We start from the raw sequence: 18,686 nt of genomic DNA, 5'->3' as shown, positions 1-18,686 counted from the left end.
CTAAGAAGTTGCTTTAGAACACCAGAAAAGGTCTGTAATAATTTCATGGCATCTTTAAGACATTACAGACTCCGCTCCTGATTCTTGCCTGACCTCCTTGTTCTGCAGTCATTAGTATCAGGGCAGAGCAATGCCTAGAGCAGGCTGCTACCAAGCCAGGGCAGCAGCAGCAGTCACATTCACTTGGTTCTGATGTGAATGGCTGCAGGACACTGGAGATGGGAAAATTTCTCTCCTGTGGGGAAGTACAGAGTTTTCCAACCTCTTGCTAACTCTGGAAGAGATGGCAGATCTCATATTTCAGATTGTACATAGAGAGCTCTTGAGTGATGCTTTCCTAACCAAAACTGTGTGTTTGGTCACTTTCTGCAGAAAATGCTTCCCAGAGTGAGCTGCGAGATCTCCTGTCGGAGTTCAACCTTCTGAAACAAGTCAACCATCCTCATGTCATCAAACTTTATGGAGCCTGCAGTCAAGATGGTAAATACTAAAAGCTCGTTACTAAGATGAAACCATCCAGAAAGGAAATAAAATGCAATTTGTTGCTGGATTTCAACAACTGCTTGATAATTGCTGAGCATCCTTTAAATTTGCTGTTGGATGAAGAGGGATATATTTAAAAAATAGCACTTGAAAGAAAAGGGAAATACTAACTCAGTGTAACTAAACATTCTTCCTGGGGTTTTCCTCAGTGCACATTTTGATTCTGAAGCTATTTTAAATTAATAAGTCTCCTACAAATTCTCTTCCAATCAACATATATTTTTATATTATGTTAATAGTCAGTATTTTCAAATATGAGTTATATTTCAAGTTTAATTGAGTTTTCATTATTGTTGTTACTATTTATACTAAAAAAGTGTAAATAGACAACTACATAGATGAAGATAGCTGGATAGTTAGGTTGATATCCAGTTTTCTTCCACTGTCTCATAACTATTGTCTCCCTCTGGTTATGAAATGGTTTCTAAAAGCCACAGTCATCAACAAGCATATTTCAAGGGGTAAAATCTGCAGACACGTGTATTATAAATTGCTAGTGAAGCGAAATTTGTTGTGCATGGGAATTGCTCATTTTAAGTGAAGTGGCAGGGCTACATTCTCTTCCTTTGCATCTGCAGTTGTGCAGCCTAAAATCACAGCATGGACTCTGCTACCTTGGGCAAAGCCCTGCCTTCTTTTCCTACCCAGTTCTGTAGCAAATGTCACTTTTTAGTTGTAGACAGAGGATGTAATTCAGGAGTGAGTCATCTCTGAGTCTTAGTAAGGTAATGAACCAGTGGGGCGGGTTAGTTTTTTTTCTTTTCAGTACAATGTATTTTTCATCCCAAAGGAAGTGAAATGTTTCTGAGTCACAGGCTTTTAATAAATATCAAGTTAATTCATTAGTGTATGAGGTAGGAGGACTTTGATACAGCACACAAATGTATTTATCATTAGGTAGGTGTTATTGAGTAGGTATTATTCATGTGGGTAATGGGGAGGAGAAATTAATGGATTGTAATACCAGAATGTTTCTAAGATTTATCAAAAGGCACCTTAAACACAGTGCTGGAATTAGCAGATGATTTGAGCTCAGTATCACAAGCTCAATAAGATTATTTTAATTTTGAAGTTTCTCTAAATTAGGCTGTTTTACAGATCCAATTTGTATGAAGGTTGTCTGTTTTTTTGGTCTCAAGACTATCTAGATGAGGGATTATAGTCAAGAGCCAGCATTCTGCTTTGATTTAGCCTGAAACTCATTCTCTTTGCATAGAGGATCTAAGCTAAAAATACTCCTATTTTATGGCTGACTCAGTGCTTTTTACGTAAAGGACAGAGGTGTCTGGAGCCTCTGACTGTTCAAAACAGGGCTGATTAGAAGACTTGTTTGAAAAAGACCCCTGAAATGGTTCTCTGTGAATTGTTTACCGAATTGTTTACTGGCCTGTGCGTTTGTTTGTTTCAGGCCCGCTGTATTTAATTGTGGAATACGCCAAATACGGCTCCTTGCGCAGTTTCCTCAGGGAAAGTCGAAAAGTCGGCCCGAGCTACGTGGGCAGTGATGGCAACAGAAATTCCAGTTACTTGGATAACCCTGATGAGAGAGCCTTAACCATGGGAGACCTGATATCGTTTGCGTGGCAGATCTCCCGAGGGATGCAGTACCTTGCAGAAATGAAGGTAGGGCAGGCAGGGGTGATCTCAGCAGGTGATAGACGTGGAGCAAGCAGCTGGCTCCTCCACCAGAAGCATAAACACTCCTGTTCTTTCCTTCCAAAAGCTGGTGCATCGGGATTTAGCAGCCAGGAACGTGTTGGTGGCAGAGGGACGCAAAATGAAGATTTCTGATTTTGGCCTCTCACGTGATGTGTATGAAGAAGATTCCTATGTAAAGAGGAGCAAGGTACAGTGTGTGTTAAAAGCAGTAGTGGAAATTATTGCCTGATTAAGGAAATATTCTATACTGTGGGACTTGATCATAATAAAAATAGCCATTCTCCTTTTTTATCTAAGATCATTATTTTAAGGAAATAAAAAATGATAGTGGAACAAAATCATAAGCTTAACCAGTGGGATATAAATACTTATATATATGTAAAATATGTAAAATCTTTAAGTAACCATTGCCTTTTCCACTCCTCATTTATCCACTCCTCTCATTCCACTCCTTATTTATCCAGTTCTTATCAAACTACATGAAAACACAAACAAAAAACGCCATCTTTTTTCTTTCTCTCTTCCTATTTATAATCTAAAAAATCAACTAAAAATACCAAAAAGCTGAAAAATATATAGGCAACTTATATCAAGTTCCACACAACTTCCACAAGTCAGTCCTGGGCTAGACTGTGATGTTCGTGAGCACAGCTTCCCACTGACTGTGTCAAATGAGCAGTGGTGGTTCAGTTCCCTCTCTGGCTTAATATGAAGGAGCTGCCAACAGAATTTTTTTTGCATGTGAAAATGTTAAAATTTTAAGAGAAGATTTCCATAAATACTGTGAATTTTTAGTTTAGCTTTCTCTGTTTTTTAAGGGCCAGTTTGTGTGAATGTTGCATAAGTCAAAATGAGTTGTGAAGAAAAAAAACTAGAAGGCCTGATTTTATGTAAAAGGGCATTGCCATGTTCATTTAGCTGTCTTCTGATGGATGTGTTTTTACATTGATTTGTTGCTCTGTATTTTAAGAGTAATGAATTTACATAAAGGCAGTTTGGCAGTTTAGTTTTGTTTGGTGGAGCACGATGTACTGAGAGTGGATATTTGCTCTCTACTTCTGAGACACTCATCACTGTAGTATTATTCAGAGCCTAACAAGCATCTGTCTGCTGGGATGGGGAGACAGGGAAAAGACGAATTTGAAAAGGAAGAGGAAGTTTCAAATCCTACTGAAATACTTTTTGCATTGATATATATGGATTTCATGGTACTGAGAAAGCATATGAATGCTAATCGTACTGTGAAGGTTATGAAACATCTTGGAAATTTTGCATACCTAGACTTTCATGACTGTTTGGGGTGGATTAGTCATATTTTCTCAGTGAATTTCTGCCAGTGAAAAATAGCAACTTGTAGATGCCACTTAGAAACTTATAATGAAATATGACTGTCCAGGCTCAGTTCTGAAACCAAAGGCATCTGTTACATCCAGGTGCTTCTATTTATGCATCATCCCTGGTATAAATGAGATAGTTCTTCCTCTTTAACCATCATTCCTCATAATTTTTGAATCTGCATATTTTCATACCTCTTTCTTAAGAGTTGAGTTTATCTGAATTAGACTGGTGACCACCTGCAAAAAGCCACACCAGTTCATTGCATATAATTGGATTGCTAATTGTGTGAGAAGACATGAACTAGGTTTTTTAAAAACTCTTAAAATTATTCTCCTCACTGTTTTTCTTATGAAATGACAAATCATAAGTGCATTGGCATACCTGTAGTATGGACAGAATCTGTTTTACTATTTTGAAAACAAATGCCTTGTTTTTTCACTTGGAAACTTATTTTTCTGACCTTTACTGCTTTTTTACCTCCTAGGGTCGGATCCCTGTGAAATGGATGGCCATAGAGTCACTGTTTGACCATATCTACACAACACAAAGTGATGTGTAAGTGTAAATTCTTGTGTGCTTTCTGGTTTCTGTGCTTGTTTATGGAGCTGGGGGAGGGAGCACAGCAAGATGTGTAGGAGCCAAAGCCATTACTCTTGCAAAGAAACATGAAGGAAGTCTGGATGGCACCATCAACTGGCAGTGATGCCCAAGATTTTTGCTGTTGAATTAAATCTGAACAAAATGTTATCAGAAGTATTTATGTACATAATTCTTGTTGAAATCAGCAAGGGTTGGATCTCTTCATGTGACATGATTGACTTTGTGTATAGACATGAGTTAGTAGAGTTTGCTACAGATAATGGTCATACCTGAACCTCTCTGTTCTGTTCATCACTTGTTTGTAACACTGAGTGGCAGGTGAGGGATGGAGTGGAGGAAAGGAAGGGGAATTTAATGCCTGACCTCTCTCCTGTTGAAGTCAATGACAGAACTCCAGTCAGCTCAATCCAGTTTCAGTGCCAAGATACAAGCTTATTTTCATGATTAGGGAACCAGAGACCCTGAAGATGGATATGCTGGAATCTCCACCTGTGATAGAGAAGAGGCAAAGCAACCACAGCTAAATTATCCCTATGTCTGATAAGCATGGACCAGGCAGAAGAGTGTTTGTAGACATTTTTAATTCAGGATCAGATGCTTTTTGTTTCTTTCTCTCTGGGGTGAATGATGCTTGTGACTAGTCACCAGGCAGACTCTAAGGTTAACGATTATTTATTTAGGAGAAAAACCTCTGAAGGATTGTAAAAGCAGCAGTACATAGGCCTGATTTTCTGCTAGGTAGCATCTTGATACTTTCTGAGTTTGCCTTGAAAGAGAGCATCTGACCAAAGTAATGTTTGGGTTACACTCAAATGAAGTAACACACCAATTTGGATGGCATTGCACTTTGAGGGGAAAAACACTTTGATAATAGCAGGATGTCAAAATATGCACCTTTAGATTTGTACTTCTAAAATTATTACCATTCACTTTTTATTCTTCTCTATGCAGATCAGAGCAGTTTTAGTGAAATAAAATATTTTGCATGCTTTGGAAATTCTTACAAAGTATTTTCCTTTACTTTGTATCCATTGGAGTAAGAAAAGGAAAAAGTAGGGATAATTCTTGAGAGAATGTCACTTTTACTTAGGTCAGCCTTCAGGTTTTTCTGGGCCTCTTTTAGTCCTCCTCAGAGGACCCGTTGTGCTGACTTGCTTCTCTAAAATTACTTTTCCCAAAGAATAATTTTTAAAATTCCTTTAAAAACTTCCAAGCATATTTTTAGTTTCTTCAGTTTTGTCCCTGTGGTTTGGGGCCGGAATAGATTGTGTTGTCATGTAACTGCCTCTTCTTTGATTGCTGATGGATCATCTGGATCCAATAGCATTCCTCCCATTCCGTTTTCCTGATGGGTGCTATTGAGGAAGCCCAGGAGCATGTTTCCTGTCAGTGGGATCCAGCACCATGCAGAGATTGCCCAGCTGGCATCAAGCAAGCCAGCTCAGAGCCCTGGGCAGCACAATGGGCTGGTGCTGTGTCTCTTCCCTGCTTCCCAGGGCTGGCTTAGGATCTCCATGCAGGGCTGTGCTGTTGCCCAGCTTTCCTGGAGGAAGGAAAGCACAGCATTGTGCTGTGCACCTCTGCTCCCATGCAGAGCCTGAAAGGCTCCAGGTGTCTGCTGTGCTTACACTGTGCCTTTGTCTCACTGCTGGCTCACCTTTGCTGTGGGATTGTACATGAAATAATCCAGGAGTGCTGGAGAGAGGCTCCTAATTTAGCCAGGTTCCTGCAGAGCAGAACTGAGACACACAGAGCTGCAGAGCAAGTCCTCTCCAGCACCAGGTTCCATGATGGCATTTCAGAGCAGCAAATGGATCAATGAAGTACTCCTTTTGCTACACTGACTGATGCTTTAGATAATTGCACTCACTGAAAATATTATTTTATGGATAGTGTCTGTTGTTTGTGGTGATGCAGTAATATTTTAGGTGAACATATTACTCTACAACCATTCCAATATTCCCTTTTTTCAGATGTTCTGTTTCTGTTTTCCACTCTCTTCCTTCTCAAGCTGTTCTGTATAGTTAGTGGTTAGCAGAGTTTAATAATAGTACCACTTGCCAGCATTTACAAAAACCTCATTTTTGCTTCAGAGGTCTGTGACATCAGTGGAAAGCTAACCTACTTCTTCTTCACATACTTTTCTTTCCTGGCTTTTTGTGATCATTTTTTTATTCTGTAATAAACCTTACACAGTGGGAAATTCTTCATCTCTCATTTCTCCTCCTCTAGTATTTAATGTAGTACTTAACAGTCTGAAAGTACTGCGGCATTCTGCAGCATTCTGTTTTAATATGTTCACTTACTGAACAACTTCAGTTAAGAAATTGTTCATCTGATCCCTCCTTCCATATTCTGTAAAATTCCTCCTGAGCAGAAGTGGATTTTAGAAATAAAATCTACCATGCTCCAAAGTTTATTTGAATTAATCATGGACAGAATTGTAACCTGATGGCAGAGTGTAATTAGCTTCAAAAAGGGTATGAGGAGAAATATTAATAAAGTATATGAAAATGCTATAAATATTCATAAGCTTTCAAGAATGTGCAAAGTGATTAAAAATTAATTCAGTGAATGGCATTAGGCAGAAGAATGGCAGAATACCACTTGAGACCATGTGAGAATCACTTTGACTTCTCTGACAATTTGGGAAGTTTTATTTCTGTACCCTTGGGGTTACTTTTGTTCTTTAAAACGTGAGAAGTGCAGGTGGAAGGGAGTCAGACAGGAGGTGAGGTATTTGACTAACATTTGGAGATGGAATTTTCATAGGGAATTAGACATGGCTGTTTGGTTTGGCAGTAGGTGTCCAACACTTCTTAAAATTTTCTTTAAAATGGAGTTTGCAGAGCAATTGCCTAAAGCTAGCATTTTCATAAATTGTATGCAATTTTGCTTCCAGATGCATCCCATTGAGCAGCCCCAGTGTTGGCTGGTCTCCTTCCTTTCAAACATCCAGATTTTGTCAGTTGTCAGTTGAGCAGATTCAGGGTGATTTGTAGCATCTTTGTGTCTGAAAAAGCCTTTCAGTAAGAAAAGAAAAATATTTTTGCCTCTTTTCTTCTGGCTTGCTCTTCAGAAATGGACTAATTTCTCTAAATATTTCTCACCCATTATGCAAGGTCTTTTTGTTTGAGCTCAGCAGTAAAGTAGGTTTAAAAATTCACTATTTCTTCTGTTCATTTCAGAAAATGGTTTCTTCTGTTCTGTGTCAAAGTTCATTTTAGGCATTTGGTATTTCCAGAGGAAATTCTTTCCTCTTCTTTCATCAACTCTAAGAAGAAAATTAAGGCCTGAATCACTGAATTGGCCCAAGAGACCAGCTGAAATCAAAGGTGTTACTTATGATTTAAATAAACACATTGTGTTGTCTCATAGTCAGGACAGCAAACCAGTCCTGGGGTAACTCTGTAAATTTAATTTAGAGTTATTTCTGAATACAAGAGCTAATTAGGGAGGTTGCAAGAGCCCTGTGCAGCAGAGGAACAAATCTTTGGGCTGGGCCACCAGAGGAAGGACTTCCTCTTTCTGCTGTCTAGAGAAGATGGATCTTCCCAGGGTATAATTAGCTTTTGTCAATGGATAAAAGAGGTAACTGTTTTCTCTGCTGTCTTGGTTGCTAACCTTTTCAATGAACAGTATTTGGGAACAAGGATGGCCCTGCTTGCATCTGAGCACCTGCTCTGGCGTGAGGTGTCTTGAATTTTGTTGGGTTCTGAAAATATTAGGAGGAGATTTGTTGTGTAAATGCCACACTAAGCTCATGAAACCTACCACTCTATATAAAAGCTTGTTTTGTTTTTTTTCAGGTGGTCATTTGGAGTTCTGCTGTGGGAGATTGTTACTTTAGGAGGCAATCCTTACCCAGGTATTGCTCCTGAAAGACTCTTTAACCTCCTAAAAACAGGCTATAGAATGGAGAGACCAGAAAACTGCAGTGAAGAAATGTGAGTAACTCTTGATCTGATTAGATTCAGAAAACATTAGTAAATATACTTGAAAAAAAATTTAAATAAATACTTCTTAAATACTATTCTGTATTTCGTAGAGATTTAGTCAAAATATGTTGTGCTTTAAAGAATGTCATGAAATTACTGAACAGTAAAGTGAGGGGGAAAAATTGCCCACAGAATGCCTACAGCTATATCCAAACCATTTGTAGGGTATTGAATAACATGCTTGCCAAACAATTAAAAGAGTTTGTACATTCAAAACTTCTGAGGGTGGGGGAAGGAGGAAACTTCCATAAAACACAGTGGTAGCTGAAATACTCAAGAAAATGTCATAGTACTTCCTGCAACTGAAACAGATATTCCATGCACAGTCATTGTCTATAAGTTGTCGTGGAATTCCAGAGGAAAAATGGTACCTTGGCCCAGAAACCTACACCCTTGAAAATAAAAGTTTCCTGTGGCTTGATAAGCCCATGGCTTTGGAGACAGTTCATAATTTGTTAGCTGATTTATTAAAACACAGTCAATGTGAAGTATCTTTTGTCTGTGATCTTCTATGGCATTTGGAGAAGATTCTATGTTCAGCCTGCAATTTTTATTATGATTGCAGTTTTTTGGAAGTTCCCAAGCTTTAATCATTGTGACCACTCTTTTGACTGATTTTCAGTTGGAAGGATGCTTTGACCACATCTGGGCTGAGAAAAAAAGGTTTAAATAAATAATAGTGTAAATAGTAGTTTTTTGACATACAGAGAAAAACATTAAGTATTTCCAAATTTAGGGCAGTGTAGCAGTTTACAAGAATGATTGGCAAATATCATCTAAGAAATGCATAATACTCATTCTTTATTTGTTTCATCTCAGTGAGGAATACTCATTCCACAAGCATGTTATGTCATTGATAATTATTAGTTTAGGCAAGCTGACCACATCTGAGTTTCTGGGATTTTTTGATTGAAGCTAAATCATGGTTTTCTGACTTTTTTCAGATTTTCTTCTGTTTTACTCAGAAATTTTCTGACAGCTTGTGAAAGCCCACTTTAAGGACCAATTATCTCAAATTGCATTCTCTCCTGTATGCAGGATCATGGATGAAGGCATGAAATGCAGTGCTTTTCAGTAGCTTCCTGTAGTTCTCATAGCCCACTGTTTCCACCCTTAGAGCACTTAAGTGAACAGATCACTCAGTCCTGAGAACAGCTGAGCTAGAAAAACAACGTGAGTGGCACAGGTTGGAGAGTCAGGCTTCCAGAACTTGCCAGTGTCCCTCTGGTAGTCACTCAGCTATAAAACTTTAATTCTGTTCCCTTTCCTTTCCACACTCTGTGCTGTAGAAGGCAGTTAAAGAAAGAATAAATATAGGTTTAATCAAAAGAACAGTAATAGAAGTAATCAAAAGAATATTAGTTTCTGCAAATAGTCTTACGCTAGGCTTTGCTTTAAAGAAAAGTTTACAGAAATGTAAGAATTTGAACCAATGAAAACCAAAATCCTGCTTTTTGGTGTAACAGCAGAGTTTTTCAGTTTGACACACAAATTTCTTCAGTGTCATATACAAAGTGAACTAGCAATCTGGCATGCTGCCCTACATTTGAGAAAGTGAAACCTGAGACTGTAGTCCTTCAAGGACAGCCAAGTGCATCATCATTTAAACTCATGGAGACTCTTGAACATAAAAACCCATTGTTGTGAGTGTCAGTTGCTAATTCCAGGGAACATTTAACAGCACTCACAACAGAGATTGATGTACTTGTGGATGGCCTTCGTGCCACAGTGAAGTTCAGTGCTGTAAATCATTGGAGCAGAAGCATGGCCCATGTCTAACAGTTTGGGGTTTTTTTCACCCTGTGACGGGTCCCAGGTACAACCTCATGTTGCGCTGCTGGAAGCAAGAAGCTGATAAAAGACCAACATTTACTGAGATCAGCAAGGAACTGGAGAAGATGATGGTGAAGAGTAGGGTAAGTGTGAAAAGCGTGAATTTTGAAAGGTTTTGTGGTCTTCTGAGTTTGAATATACAGAAATAATTACTTTTTAGTTTTATTTTAAAGCAAAGTAACTTAGTTTTCATCAAATCTTGAAGCATTTACATAGCTATTTTCTTCCAAATGCATGTAGCTTTTTGAAAGCAATATTACCTCTTCTAATAGCTTTGGTGACTTCAACCCAAAATATGGATGGATTATTCTTAACCTATTCTCTTTAAATAATAGTAATGTTTTAAAAACTATTGTGAAAAGTTGCTCCTAAATAAATAACTTTAGAGAGCCAGAACTAGGAGAATGTGATACTTCATGCATTTTAAATTAGTTGAAAATGCTTCACATTCTTTTTTTTTTTTTTTGTGCTTCAAAGCAATTCAACAACATAACTAAAACCCAATGAATTCTTATTGGTGACCTAAATATTTAGTTTTAGAACAGCAACCAAAGCTTTATTTGGCAATATTTACATAGTTATTTTATGCATTGTTGTGTAATAGCTTTTGTAAAATGATTATGAGATCTGAGTGCCTTGTCCTTTAAGCATGCATATGTATTTCCATATATATATATATATATATTTCAGGCATACATATGGATCAGGCATACCAGCAGATGAAGGTCGAACAAAGCAGTTAGGACAGCTTTTCAGTTTGTTGGCTGTTTTGCTGATGTACAGAATTAAGTAGGGGAAGTATTCATATGTCTCTAGGAGGTGCAGTGTTCAGGCCAGTCAGCTTCCAGAGCTGCTGTGGCTGCTGGAAAGCGGAGCCTCCTCCGGTGCCAGAGGCTCTAGAGAAAGGTGAATGCAGTGGGTCTGTAGTTCCTTGCTGTAAAGAAAGCAGGTGCACATTTATGCCTTTTAGCCAAACAGCAACCCTGCCACGGGCATTAATGCAGTTTTTTGTGTATTCATTTCTCAGGACTACTTAGACCTTGCAGCTTCCACGCCCTCTGATTCCTTACTGTACGATGATGGGCTCTCAGAAGAGGAGACTCCTCTCGTGGACTGTAATAATGCTCCCCTCCCTCGAACCCTCCCTTCCACATGGATTGAAAACAAACTCTATGGTAGAATTTCACATGCATTTACTAGATTCTAGCAACACACAAAAAAAGTTGATTTTTCTTCTGCACTGTTCTCAGACTCTGTAACCCCATTACAGTGTTTCTTGTCTGAATGAAGCCAATCAAAATTTGCTTGGAAGCTTTTTTTGGGTTGGTTTTTTTTTGTTTGTTTGTTTTTTCTTTTGGTAAATGTCAAAGTTTGCATCAGGATCATCCTTTAGTCATTTTGCAGCTGTGTCTAAAACAAACGTTTTAAAAGGATGTGAAAATAAGTAAAATGACTAGATATCATACAGTAAAAGCAAAAAAAAAAAAAGATCAGGGAAGTATTCTCAGGGGAAATATAAAATGCTAATGAGTATCTAATTCAAATATCCTGTTGGGGGAGGCTACAACATTTAAAATATGTTAGATTCTGCACCTCTAATTTAAGCAATAGACTTTTTTTTAATACTGTTTTTTGCCATAACTCAGTGATAAGACTCATCTGCAACATTTTTCATTTCTTCAGAAGGATGTCTAAATTTCAGCTGCTATTAGTACATTTTGGATCTATAAGCTGAAATGTATTTAATGTATCATAGGATGAAAACAGACTATTATATACAGAAGGTAGAAATACTGTATATAAATATTATATACAGACTAAACTGACATGTAAAATCCTTTGAAAACTTAATTAACAATGGGCATTTTGAAAATATCAGCTGTTTTCACGTCCTTTGATTTGTTATGAACATGTTAGTACTAAACCTTGACTCAATGATGTAGCAAGTGTTTTTAAAAAGAACATATGCTTTCATATTGTGATGGTGAGATGGACAGTAAAAATGGTTCTTGCCAAAACTCCTATATTTTGTCTTCTGATTAAATATTCTACATGGTTTTAGATACCTACTAACATCAGATACTTTTTTCATTCTTCAAGCAGTATGACTTTTGAAAAGTTGGATCTTTTAGTTTAAAAGTTGCCATGAATACATGGCTTTGGGTCTATTTTTTGATCTATACCTTAGCTATTATTTTCTTCATTAGGTTTTCTCAACTCATGTTGATTTTGGGGCACTTAGTGAAGTAGCAGAAAAAAAGTTGCCACAAGGTTGGTGGCAGATGCTGAATGCTTAATAAGCAACAGAATCAGATTTCTGTTTTTGAAAATCTTAACCCTGCTATGGTTCTGTGCTTGCACAGCTGAATCAACTTGGTGCTAAGCACTCTGCATCCATTTTGGTTATCACTTGTGCCTGAACACAGAACAGTTACTGCACTCAATGCAAATAATTACAGGCCTGAAATACAACTTTAAATGCTGAATCAAGACAGGAGTGCTCAGCACTTTGTTGGACTTTACTCAGTTGCACTCCTGGGATTTCCTGAAATTGAGCAGGGGATCCCTGGTGGGGGTGTGGAAATGTCCCCAGAACCTCACTGAAGCCAAAGGAAAAGCGCCCATTTAAGTAAATGGAAATACTCTGTCATTGAAATGGACTTTGGATCCTGTCCCAAATAGGTTTATTAATTCTTGGAGCATTTTCTGTACAGCAAGAACTTTCTCTTGCAAAGCAATATATTGCTACATGATTATTAAAATATAAAATTTTGGGAAGTTGGAGGCTTATGAGAAGAACAATTCTTAGCTTTTTATTATGCACATGTGCATACATGCACACAATTTTTTATTGAGTAAGCACTTTAATTTATCCAGGTTTTTTGCCTGCATCTGAATTTCTGCTTCAGGGATTTCAAAACATCATTTCTATGAATTGATTTGGGACAAAATCCAGTGGACTGGCTTAAAGTATTGAAGGGAGTTTTGCCAAGGGCCTTACTGTCTGCACATGAAGTTATGGTTCTTCAGTGCAGAAAAAATTATCTGTTTTCATTTTTAGGCATGTCATACCCGAACTGGCCTGAGGAGAGCCCCGTTCCACTCACAAGATTCGATGGCACTAACTCTGTGTTTTCAAGATATGCAAATGATAGTGTATATGCTAACTGGATGGTTTCACACTCAGCGGCAAAATTTATGGACAAGTTTGATAGCTAAAATTTTCTTTGTGAAAGGTAATGGACTCCTGAGGAAAGCAAGGAGGCAAAGAGTGGGAAGTCCATTGACTTGTTCTTTGTACAATCAACAACTAACTTTAAAATTGGCAAATCCCTTTATTGGTAGTTTTTCAAGTGTGTTATTTATGCTGAAGACTATAATTGGTACTCTCCCCTTTCAGAAAGCATATCAAGCTGGATAAGAGTTGTAGTTCTGGTACTTCTTTCTAAATTGCCAGTTTGCATATGGTTCCATTTGGCAACTTCTTAGTGCAAATGGCCTTGCACTTCATCCTCAGTGGTTTTTAGACTAACCATCCCGTGTTACAGCATTGTGGGATGGTAAAGTGTACTTGAACTGCTCCTTTTATAGTGGCTGTTAGCATACAACCACTTGATCTAAGCAGGAAGCACAAACAATATATAGAAGGGAGGAGGGTGACAGGCTCCCAGATTACTGAACTTGCTATCAAATGACAAGTGTTAGAATGATGTTGGCACTAACAAAGCAAATATCTTGGTTTGGAAGCAAACATTTAGTAACTCAATAGAGGACTTGAGATTCAACATTTGAAGTCTTGTAAAATGTATTGTCTTGTCTTAATGAGAAGAGAATTTGTTTTATTAGTCTTAACTTCTCTTACCTTTAGCACAATGGAGATAAATTTGATACAAGATAAGCTGTATAGACTGATGGCAATCAAGAATGTTCATCTGACACATTTACTTTCCATTACTTTCCATATTAGTAATGTTAAAACATACAGTCTTGTACAATCATAGTTTCTTTTATGAGTTAAAAATAGGCTATACAGGATTTTTAGACTGAATTAATAGAATAGAATAGTAACATCATAGAATGGTTTGTGTTGGAAGGGAACTTGGAGGTCATCTAGTTCCAGCTCCCTGCCCTGCTGCTCACTTCTCTGTTGTGGGGAGGGACACCTTCCACTAAACCAGGTTGCTCAAGTTCCTATCCAACTTGGACTTGGACACCAGCAGGCATATGGCATCCACAACTTCTCTGGGCAACCTGTTCCAGTACCTCACCACCTTCACACTGGTAGAAAAGGACTTATTTTTAATATCTGACCTAAACCTGCCTTTTTCAGTTTAAAGCCACTTCCCTATCCTAACGTTACATGCCCTGACAAAAAAACTCCCTGTCCAGCTTTCCTGTAGCTCCCTTTAGGTACTGAAAGGCTGCTCTAAGGTCTGCCCAGAGCTTTCTCTTCTCCAGGCTGAGCAGCCCAGACTCTCTCAGCCTGTCTTTACAGGAGAGGTGCACAGCTCTCTGACAGTGTTTATGACCCTTGTCTGGACCTGCTCCAACAGGTCCATGAAGTCCTTGTGCTGGGCATGCCAGAGCTGATGCAGCACTCTGGGTTGGGTCTCACAAGATTAGAGTAGAGGAGGAGAAACCCCTCCTTGACCTGCTGCCCACACTGCTTTTGATGTAGCCTGGGATACAGTTGGCTTGTTGGGCTGTAAAAATCTATTCCCTGGTCATACTGAGGATCTCATCAATCAACACCCCCAAGTCCATCCCCCCAGGGCTCCTCTCAGTCCATTCTTCAGCCATTCTGTCTTCATGCTTGGGATTGCAGGTGCAGGACCTTGTCTTGCTTTGTTGAACGTGATGAGGTTTGTGTGGGCCCACCACTCAAGCCTTTCAAGGTCCCTGTGGATGGCATCCCTTCTCTCCATTGTGTCAGCTCTACACACAGCTTGGTGTCATTGAAAAACTTGCTGAGGGTGCCCTTGATCCTGCTGTTGATGTCACTGACGAAGGTGTCAGACGGTGCCAGTCCCAGCACTGACCCCTGAGGAACTCACCACTGGTCTCCACTTGGACACTGAACTGTTGACAGCAACTCTGAGTGTGACCAGAGTTAAAGTCTGTGATTTCAGAATCCAGCCAGTTCCTTATCCACCACATGGTCCATCCTTCAAATCCATGCCTCTCCAGGTTCAAGTCAAGGATGCCATGTAAGACAGTGTCAAATACTCTGCACAAGTCCAGGTAGATGGCATCAATCACTCTTCTCTTGCCCACCAACACTGTAATCCTGTCATAGGATGTTTGTAGGGTTTGCCCTTAGTGGTGCCATGTGGGCTGCCACCAATCACCTTATTTTCCATATTTTGTAATCAGATTCCATGGATTGGTAGACCCTCAGGTTCCTTAGCTGGTCCAGAACATGATATTCCCCTGTGGTGGGTGGTTCTTTATTCTCACAGTCCCTGCCTTTGTCACCTCAGCAAAGGGGCTCGTGCAAACTTGGGCCTCAGTGGCTGAAGAACTGGTTGGTGAAGACCGAGGCAAAAATGTACCCAATGTCCTTGAGTACCTCAGCCTTCTCCATGTCCCAGGTAACCCTCTCAGTTCTTTCTGGAGAGGGCTCATGTTTTCACCAATGTACCTGTAGAAGCTTTTTTTTGTTTGTTGTTGCCCGTGATGTCTCTAGCCAGATAGAATTCTATTGGGGCTTTAGCTTCCTAACCTGATCCCTGGCTGCTGGGACAATTTCTCTGTATTCCTCTCAGGCTGCCTGTCCTTGCTTTCATCCTTTTTCTGTGGGGAAAGCATAGGCTTCCTTTTTGTGTTTGTCCGGGTGCTCCTTGTTCATCCATGCAGGTCTCCTGACATTTTTGTCTGACTTTCCTTTGTTGCATCGGTCCTGAACCTTGCAAGAGGTGATCCTTGAATATTAACTAGCTTTCTTGGGTCACTCTTCTTTCAGGGCTTTATCCCATGAAACTCTACCCAGAAGATCCCTGTAGAGGCCAAGGTGTGCCTTCCTGATGTCCACGTTAGTGAGCTTGCTGTGTGCCTCTTCACTGTCCTGAGTGAAGTCCACCATTTCATGGTCACTGCAGCCAAGGCTGCCCTTGAGATTCACATTCCCCACCAGCCTCTCCTTGTTGGAAAGAACAAGGTCCAGCATAGTAACTCTCCTCGTTTACTCCTCGGTCACTTGGAGAAGTAAGTTATCCATGTATTCCAAGAATCTCTCGGATTGCTCATGCCCTGCTGTGTTGTCCGTCCAATGGATATGGGGTAGTTGAAGTCCCTCCCCTGTGAGGACCAGGGCTTGTGAATATGAGGCAGTGCCTCTGTATCTGTAGAGGGTCTCATCTGCCTGGGACTCATCTCCTGGTTGGGTGGCCTTAGACCCCCACTATAATGTCACTTGTCCTTGCCCTCCCTTAATCCTCGCCCATAAACTCCTCATCCAACCCCAGTACAGCTTCAAGCACTCCACGTGGTCTTGGACATAGAAGGCAACACCCCTTTCTCCTGTTCCCTGCCAAAGGGCTTGTATTCTTCCACTCCAACACTCCAGTCATAGGAGCCATCCTACCACATACCTGATGCCAGTAAGCTCACAGCCCTGCAGGTGTGCACAGTCTCCTACTGCTCTTGTTTATCCCCCCATGCTGTGTGCATTTGCAAAAAGGCATTTAAGTTGGGCCTCTGATGGAGCACACTCACTGGCAGGAATGGCTGAATTCCCTAGCACAGCACTTCAGCTTCTCTCTTGCTGATTTGTAATCCCCCTCCAAGCTCTCTCTGGGCATCCCTTGCTGGTGCTGGCATCAAATGAGTGGAAGTGGAATGGATTGAGGATTCCCTCCCTCAGCAATTTCAGTGTAAGCCTTCAATGTAAGCTTGGCAAGCCTGTGGCCGGAGATGCTCTGGCCAGTCCTGGCAGGTGGGTCCCCGTCGGACTCTGCCAGCCCAGGCTTTCAACATGAGTCCCCAGGAGCAGCCAGACCCTGGCTGTGGCACTAGACCCCTGACTGTTTGCTGATTTGCCATTCACCTGGCCCTTTCAAAGCCCTTCCCTTTGACCAGGAGGACTGGATAAAAAGCTGCCAGCACTTGAGTCCCTCAGCACCACTCCCAGGGATCTGTAATGTCCCTGGTCCTCCTCTGAGCACTCCTGGGTGTATCCCTGGTGCACACGTGAAACAGCAGCAGCAGGTAATGGTCAGGAGACTGTACGAGGCTCTGGGTGACATCCCTGCTGCAGCTCTCTGGTCATCAGTCAGGTTATGAGTGGGTCCCTCCGTGCCTGTCAGAGCAGAGTCCCCTGCTACTCTGACATGTCACCTTTGCTTGTTGTGCTGGTTATTACACAGGGAGTAGATGGGTTCTGCAGGGTCACCTCAGGCTTCAGGGAAATCTCTTCCTCCAGCAGGTCCTTGTCATTTCAAGTGTCCATTCTGCTGCCTTACTGACATCCCTCCTCCCTTCTCTGTGTGCATGGTGGGGGAGTTTTTGCCTCTTTGGCTGTGGGTTTACTGCAGGCTGCCCTTGGAACCAGCCATCCAACTCCTTCACAGCCTGAAGTTATGTAGCCTTCTCACCCCCTCCTGCAGCTCTGCCACAGGACATCCTCTGCCTCAGCACATCTTTTGCAGATACTCAAGTACAGAGATTTTGTTTGCAGTCTTGTTAAGTGGGTTGGAGACCTCCTCTCAGCACCAAATTGCATATACTGCCATGCACAGGACACTGCCATAACACAATTCCAAATAAACCTATTACCTTGAAAGTAACAAATAAAAAAAACAGTTGCACAGAAAAATTGGCCTAAAACTCTGCTGTTGAAACTACTCAAGGCAAATGTCACTGGAATTTGTTAAGGTGGAGTATAAAAATGTTGTCCTTACAAAAGTGACTTGATATTTGGGAGAACAATCAGATTGTGAGTCATGTTCTATGTGGAAGAGTAAATGATCAGCACTACTTTTGTCTTTATTTGTAATCTACCATGGTTAAGGGTAACCTTTCGTTTGCTACAAATGTTGGGATGTAAATCCCGAGTGACGCGTTGTGATGGTAATTCTAAATAATCCAATTCTACCAAAGCTTGCTCCTGTCACTTACAGTCCAATTTAGATGTTTCAAATCTGTTTTCACATGTTGTTTTGTGTATCAACTTTATGTTTCCATTAAAGTCTGTGATTTCAGAAACATGGTCTCGAGTCAGACTGCCAAAACCTGAACACAGATTTCCATTTTGCGAAAAGTGAGATATGAAATCGTGTGTTGGAATTGAAAGAGCTTCCCTGTTGGATTGATCCTGTCCTGGTTTCCGACAAGCAGTAGGCACAGCAGCTTTTCCTTTGCACAGACATTTGCCATGTTGAGTAACCCTATGCACAGTAAACACACAGGTCTGAATGCAGGAGGGGCTCTGCTGTGACACCACGGTGGTCTTCATTGGCATGACACAACTGTCAGAGTGCATACTTGGAAAATTAAACTCTTTATATGGGCTGTTTTTTCTATTGAGAGATCTATGATAGAGGAGATAAAAATTACACTTCTGGTAACTTTATGCTTTGTCTAGTTGTTTTCCTATGTTTTCTGTCTCTAAATGGGAATTCCTTACTTGCTGTGAGCAACCAAGGCATCAAGATTCTTGGTTTTGTTTGGGTTTTTTTCTTCCTTAAATGAAAAACATAACTTTATCCAGTATCTTCA

The 18,686-nt window shown here is 40.3% G+C and overlaps 1 protein-coding gene across 3 annotated transcripts in view; it reads left to right on the top strand.

The window, feature by feature from the left end:
- The window catches only part of RET (ret proto-oncogene), a 228,755-nt gene extending 210,582 nt beyond the window's left edge, over positions 1-18,173 (top strand). For all 3 annotated transcript variants that reach the window (XM_064430306.1, XM_064430307.1, XM_064430308.1), the window contains 8 exons: positions 373-480; positions 1,952-2,166; positions 2,267-2,389; positions 4,025-4,095; positions 7,950-8,087; positions 9,955-10,054; positions 10,999-11,146; positions 13,033-18,173. In XM_064430306.1, the coding sequence (XP_064286376.1) occupies positions 373-480; positions 1,952-2,166; positions 2,267-2,389; positions 4,025-4,095; positions 7,950-8,087; positions 9,955-10,054; positions 10,999-11,146; positions 13,033-13,190 (1,061 nt within the window). In that variant the 3' untranslated portion in view covers positions 13,191-18,173. The remainder of the gene's footprint in view (positions 1-372; positions 481-1,951; positions 2,167-2,266; positions 2,390-4,024; positions 4,096-7,949; positions 8,088-9,954; positions 10,055-10,998; positions 11,147-13,032) is intronic.
- The last annotated feature ends 513 nt before the right edge of the window (positions 18,174-18,686 follow it).

This window comes from Passer domesticus, chromosome 8 (assembly GCF_036417665.1).
Source record: "Passer domesticus isolate bPasDom1 chromosome 8, bPasDom1.hap1, whole genome shotgun sequence".
Taxonomy (NCBI): domain Eukaryota; kingdom Metazoa; phylum Chordata; class Aves; order Passeriformes; family Passeridae; genus Passer; species Passer domesticus.
The sequence above is the reverse complement of the archived record's forward strand: the minus strand, read 5'-3'. Positions and strand labels throughout refer to the sequence as shown.